General features: G+C 56.4%; 1 protein-coding gene across 1 annotated transcript; it reads left to right on the top strand.

Moving 5' to 3' along the window:
• The first annotated feature begins 2062 nt into the window (after positions 1-2062).
• On the top strand, positions 2063-6443 carry TRIM47 (tripartite motif containing 47). The gene is made up of 6 exons (XM_080924093.1): positions 2063-2787; positions 3904-3999; positions 4249-4479; positions 4619-4817; positions 5235-5309; positions 5582-6443. The coding sequence occupies exons 1-6, from the start codon at positions 2101-2103 to the stop codon at positions 6220-6222; spliced, it is 1929 nt and encodes a 642-aa protein (XP_080780219.1). The 5' UTR covers positions 2063-2100; the 3' UTR covers positions 6223-6443.

Below are 6443 nucleotides of genomic sequence, written 5' to 3'. Positions count from 1 at the left end.
TGACTGAGCCTGAGTCCTCAGTGACTGAGCCTGAGTCCTCAGTGACTGAGCCTGAGTCCTCAGTGACTGAGCCTGAGTCCTCAGTGACTAAGCCTGAGTCCTCAGTAAAAGTAACCAGTGTTTGTAACTGATGAGCCTTGTCTACAGCCTTGCAAATGAACATTCTCAGCCAGGTGTATGGTGGCAGTGGCGTAATGGTGACACTTGAGAGGGCATGTGTAGGTACTTGGGCAAGGTAGATCATTTTTCTCCTATCGTCAAAGACTCGTGGCTGACCATGGCTGATGATACCCTGACCAGCTGGGTAAGCTTTGTCAAATTTACCCACCGAGAGAATGCTTGTTCAGTGTCTTTATTATACTTAGCACACAGAGGAGAACCTACGGAAATTATTTGGGATTCCGCTGACGGGAAAGGTATCTACTGGCCCCCACTTATTCATTTACCCAGTTACTTATAACGGTCAGCATGGGCACATAGATGTTTATTCTTTTTAGGAATTATTTATTTATTTTATGTATGTGAGTACACTGTCGCTGTCCTCAGACACACCAGAAGAGGGCTTCGAATCCCATTACAGATGGCTGTGAGCCACCGTGTGGTTGCTGGGAGTTGAACCAGCCCCTGGGTGCTTATTTTTTTATTGAGGGTTATAACAACACTCTTCCACCCACTTTGTTTATTCCTTTCTTTTTGGACACCATGCTCAGCCTTTAACCAGGGGACAGATTCTAACACAGGTCCTCACACTTAACCACTGAGCAGTTATTTTCCCAGCACTGGGCTCCACTCTTTTTTAATGATGATGATGATGATGATGATGATGATGCAGGGGGCTGGAGAAATGACTCAATGGTTAAGAGCACTGACTGCTCTTCAGAGGTCCTGGGTTCAATTCCCAGCAACCACATGGTGGCTCACAACCATCTGTAATGGGATCTGATGCCCTCTTCTGGTGTGTCTGAAGAGAGTGACAGTGTACTCATATACATAAAATAAATAAATAACCATTAAAAGATAATTTTGACAATTTGAATTCTACATATCTTAAAGCTTAACGTTATTGCTTGTCTAAAGTATAGTTTACAATGTCCGTTTATGCGGCATGGTGGCATGCACCTGAACTCAGCACCGGAGAAGTGGAGCCATGAAAACCAAGTGGAGGCATGAGAGAATCAAAGCCAACAGAAGGAGCTCCAGGCTAACCAAGGCTATGTACGAAGAACAGCAGGAGGGTGGGCCGGGAGGGGAAGAAAATCTTGAGTGTAAAAATTTAATTTAAAAAAGAAAGACCCTTTCGTAAAAACAACACGAAGATGCCAGACATACATCATAAGGCTATGGTCCCAACCAGCACTCAGGAGTCTGAGGCGGGAGGAAGAGTTCCATTCACTCTGGGATAGACACAGACTAAATCTCAAACACGAGTCCTTACAACTAGACGTAGTATTCTAAATGCAGAGTTGGGCAGGTCTTAACCAATGCCGCCTTTGAGAGAACTACAGGCACCCGCGAGTGTCCATGAACGGAAGTAAATTCCTCAGACAAGTGATTTGTCAAGTGATGTCAGCTTCCCATTTCAGATCTCGACAAGGCTAGGTTCCCCAGCGCGGGTAAACAGAGTCGCTAAGGGGTCAAAACAGACACATACCAGCAGTAATTTTTCCTATATGTCAGCAACTCGAGAACTTTGCTGTCTGTGCCTGGGAGGGGTCTGGAGGGGAAAGGTGCTGGCTTTGAGGCTGTGCACGCACACCTCTCCCATGGCACTTGGCTGACCAAGGTGGAGGATGGAGGACCCAATGTCCTTTCAGCCTCCTTCCTTTGCATCCCTCGTATCCTCGCTCCCAGTCCTCTCCTTTTCACGACCGCCCACGCCCACGCTAGGTGGAGGGCTCAAGAGGGTCGTTCTCCCCTGGAAGACTGGCCTGCCCCGCGGCGTCGCTGACCTAAGGGTGCGGCGGAGCGAGCAGAGCTGCGGAAGGGTTGGAGGGGGCCGGACCCTTGGCCTGGGTCCCAGGGGGCGGTGCCGGGCGCGAACCGTCCCAGGTCCCTCCCAGGCGGGAGCAGCACAGGCGGTGCCCGGGTAGCGGCGGAGCCATGGACGGCAGCGGGCCTTTCAGCTGCCCCATCTGCCTGGAACCGCTCCGGGAGCCGGTGACACTACCCTGCGGCCACAACTTCTGCCTGGCTTGCCTGGGCGCGCTCTGGCCACACCGGAGCGCGGGCGGCACCGGTGGTTCCGGAGGTCCGGCTCGCTGCCCACTTTGCCAGGAGCCTTTCCCCGACGGCCTGCAGCTCCGCAAGAACCACACGCTGTCCGAGTTGCTGCAGCTCCGCCAGGGCTCGGGCCCAGGACCCATGTCCGCTCCGGCTTCAGGTTCGGCCCGGGGTGCGACGCCCGAGCCCTCCGCACCCAGCGCACCACCTCCGGCTCCGGAGCCATCGGCTCCCTGCGCGCCCGAACCGTGGCTGGCGGGTGAGGAGCCGGTGCGCTGCGACGCGTGCCCCGAGGGCGCCGCCCTGCCCGCCGCGTTCTCCTGCCTCTCCTGCCTCGCCTCCTTCTGTTCCGCGCATCTGGCCCCGCACGAGCGCAGCCCTGCCCTGCGCGGCCACCGCCTGGTGCCCCCGCTACGCCGGCTGGAGGAGAGCCTGTGTCCGCGCCACCTGCGGCCGCTGGAGAGCTACTGTCGCGTGGAGCGTGTGTGCCTTTGCGAGGCCTGTGCCACTCAAGAGCATCGCGGCCACGAGCTCGTGCCGCTGGAGCAGGAGCGCGCGCTTCAGGAGGTGGGGACCTTGAGCCGGCACGTGGAGATGGGTGACAGAGAGGGCAGGGTGGCTATTTAGTCCCTCACTCTAATCGGGGTGTGTCTGTTACATATTTGTTTTATCATTGTGGCTGTGCACTTGGAGATCAAGAAAGCAACTTGGTGGGGTTGGTTCTCTTCTCCCGACTTTACAGGGATTTCATCTCTGGGACTCAATAGGTTCTGCCTTAGTTTCCTCCTCTATCCTGAGGATCTTTGCAACCTCTTCCGGTCTACACTGTCATTTGCTGGGGCTGGTGTGGATGCAAGGGGAGTCAGAAGGGACCAGTGAGTAGATGAAAGAATGTCAAAAAGCCGAAAGTGTGTGTGGTGTGTGCGCGCGCGCGCGTGTACAGAAGCTAGGTTAATGTAGGTGTAAAGCCAGAGAGGGATCTGCATTAGGCCCTTGGAAGCTGTGGGGGGTCAGGAGCCGCTGGGTGCGGGCGGGGCCCCATGGCTGATGCCCTCTTCTTGCTGGTCCCAATTCAGATTTGTCCTGAACTGAGTCAGCCACTTTGGATGGGTGTGGCAGGCACTAGGAGAGTGACGGTGGTTGGGCTGGTCACACAGATCTCCTCTGTCCGAAAGTTCTGGGGCCGTTGGGAGCATGTGCCCAGCGTCCCCGCTACCTCCCGCCCCCAGTTTCCTTTGGCTTCCATCCTTGTCTTGGCGCCTCTGGCTTTGGGATTTTCCGCCTCTCCTGCCTGGAGCTGTGACTCATAAGACCCAAGGGATTTGCCCGGAATCCCCATTTTTCAGAGCTGGATTGGGGGTGAAGGCTCTTTTGAAACGAATCCCCAAAACTATGTAGTGTTCTCTCTCCAGGATCAGTCTCATCCCAAATGGAGAATCATAGGTGGCCCTATACTGGCTTCTCTGGTCAACAGGTAGTCAGATGCCCACAACCTGCTTTCTTGTCAGGCATTTGGAAATGGCACCAGCTTGGGCCAGAGCTGCCTTGGGCATATTCTGGGATATCATAGCTATTCCCAGTCCCTTCATTCACAAGTGTCACTGCCAAGCCCCCCACATTCTGAGATCTGTTGCAGGTCAGGGACCTGTGTCGGATACCAATCTCACAAAGCCTGGTCCACAGGTAGAGCAGTCCAAAGTCTTGAGCGCCGTGGAGGACCGAATGGATGAGCTGGGCGCCGGCATTGCGCAGTCGCGCCGTACCGTGGCCCTCATCAAGGTCAGAGCGCACCCTAATCGCCCTGTGCACCCCTGAAGCAGGCCTCTGAAATCACACATAAGCTTTCACTGTGGAGCCACCACTGTAGACGTGCCCTGATTGAGCGACTGCTCGGCTCAGGTCCAGAGCAGGCTGGGGCTGGTTCTCTGCCCTCCTAGTGGAGTGGGGGAGGGGGGCGGCGCAAGCCTGAGACAGCCGGCAGGCCTGGTCTTTGCCCTCACTGTTGCCCCCCACTGCCCTCTCCTGCAGAGCGCCGCTGTGGCAGAGCGGGAGAGGGTGAGCCAGATGTTTGCAGAGGCCACAGCCACCCTACAGAGTTTCCAGACCGAGGTGCTGGGGTTCATCGAGGAGGGAGAAGCCACTATGTTGGGCCGCTCCCAGGGTGACCTGCGTAGACAAGAGGAGCAGCGCAGCCGCCTAAGCCGGGCTCGCCACAACCTCAGTCAGGTTCCAGAGGCGGATTCGGTCAGCTTTCTCCAGGTGAGGGCGATTGGAGGGATGGGGTGGGGTTGAGAAACGATGGCAGACGATGAGTACCTGGCCTTTCAGGACAGTTGCTCGCTTCCCTGGCTGGGAGATGCTGTGGCTAGCAGACTTATTGGGCATTTGTCTGGCACAGGAACTCCTGGCACTGCGGCTGGCCCTTGAAGAGGGGTGCGGCCCTGGGCCTGGGCCTCCCAGGGAACTCAGCTTTACCAAGTCTTCCCAAGTGGTCAGAGCAGTGAGAGACATTCTTGTCTCAGCCTGTGCCAGCCAGTGGGAGCAGCTGCGGGGGCTGGGCGGTGATGAGGATGAGCTACAGAAACTTGGCTCAGAAGGTGGGTGCCCCTCCACGGATTCTCACTTCCCCCAGATAGGCCACATGGGCCCCCAGATCAGGTGTCCATCCAGGCATGAAGGAGGGAAAGCATCTGGTACTAGGGGAAGGGCCATAATCCTGCCGGGAACTGAAGCTATGCCTCCAGGGGGCAGAGGGCATTCTAGCTCACCCGTGGACTTTATAGAGCATGCAAGAAGGCGGGGAGCGGGGGGGGGGGGGATGTGCTCAAACACCACACATGCATGAGAACTTGGTCCCCTATGGGTGTCTGTCACCAAGTGGCTGGGGGCTTTGGGAGGGAGGAAGGATAGGAAGGAATTACATCCTCAGGCGGGGGTGGAGCACTACCAAGGGTAGGCCTGCAGCCAGCCACAGGTTTTCCAGAGAGATGACTTCCCCACCACCTCTTCTGTAGCTGATGTGGAGTCCCAGGACCCTGACAGCACCAACCTCCTGGAAAGTGAAGCTCCCAGGGATTATTTCCTCAAGTGTAAGTAGCCAGCCTGCAGCTACCAAGGGGCCTCCATTAGCTGCTAGGCTTCAGAAACAGGGCATGGGACCACAGGGCTTGGGAACCCTCTCCTTAGTTTCTGGGGTGAACAAGGTTACCCCCATGGGTGGTCTCCATTAAATCTGAGTCTCACCAGTCCTAAAGAAGGGCCATGGCTGTGTTTGGGGGAGGGTTAGCTGTGGGGGGCGGGGAGGGGAATGATCCTATCTGAGCTTGGCTGTGACCTGTCTCTCTCCCGTCCCTGGGGTCAGTTGCCTACATCGTGGACTTGGACAGCGACACCGCAGACAAGTTCCTGCAGCTTTTTGGAACCAAAGGTGTCAAGAGAGTACTATGTCCCATCAACTACCCAGAGTCACCCACCCGATTCACACACTGCGAGCAGGTGCTAGGGGAAGGTGCCCTGGACCGGGGCACCTACTACTGGGAGGTAGAGATCATAGAAGGATGGGTCAGTGTGGGTGTCATGGCCGAGGGCTTCTCCCCGCAAGAGCCCTATGACCGGGGCCGGCTGGGCCGAAACGCACACTCCTGCTGTCTGCAATGGAATGGGCGTGGGTTCTCCGTCTGGTTCTGCGGGCTGGAGGCCCCACTACCCCACGCCTTTTCGCCTACGGTTGGGGTCTGCCTGGAGTACGCCGACCATGCCCTGGCCTTCTATGCTGTTCGAGAGGGAAAGCTGAGCCTTCTTCGGAGGCTCAAAGCCTCTCGGCCTCGCCGCAGTGGGGCCCTGGCCTCCCCCGCTGATCCTTTCCAGAGTCGCCTGGACAGCCATTTTTCAGGGCTCTTCAGCCACAGGCTCAAGCCTGCCTTCTTCCTGGAGAGCGTGGATGCCCATCTGCAGATTGGACCCCTCAAAAAATCGTGTATATCCGTGCTGAAGAGGAGGTGACACACAGCTGTTTCATCCCGCAGCGGCTTTGCCCATATTTGCTGAGAGAAGGCACTAGCCTCAGAGACCCCCACAATCCTAGCTGCCTTCTCTAGGCTTTTCACTTTGCAAGGCAGGGATCCCCGGCCCCTGCCCCTTGCAGGACTTGTTTTGAGAATATATCTTTAGCTGGGACAATTCCAGTATGCTCCAGGCCCTTCTTTTCCAGGTCTCTAGAACTA

The sequence above is a fragment of the Micromys minutus genome (genome assembly GCF_963924665.1).
Source record: "Micromys minutus genome assembly, chromosome: 10".
NCBI lineage: Eukaryota > Metazoa > Chordata > Mammalia > Rodentia > Muridae > Micromys > Micromys minutus.
Note: the sequence above shows the minus strand (reverse complement) of the source record. Positions and strands in the feature narration are given on the sequence as shown.

Bases quoted from the DNA above. Each gene is read 5' to 3' on its own strand.
- TRIM47 (XM_080924093.1), top strand. From the start codon at position 2,101: ATGGACGGCAGCGGGCCTTTCAGCTGCCCCATCTGCCTGGAACCGCTC. The intron at 4,480-4,618 runs GTGAGGGCGATT...TGTCTGGCACAG, and splicing joins ATTCGGTCAGCTTTCTCCAG to GAACTCCTGGCACTGCGGCT. The intron at 5,310-5,581 runs GTAAGTAGCCAG...CCCTGGGGTCAG, and splicing joins CAGGGATTATTTCCTCAAGT to TTGCCTACATCGTGGACTTG.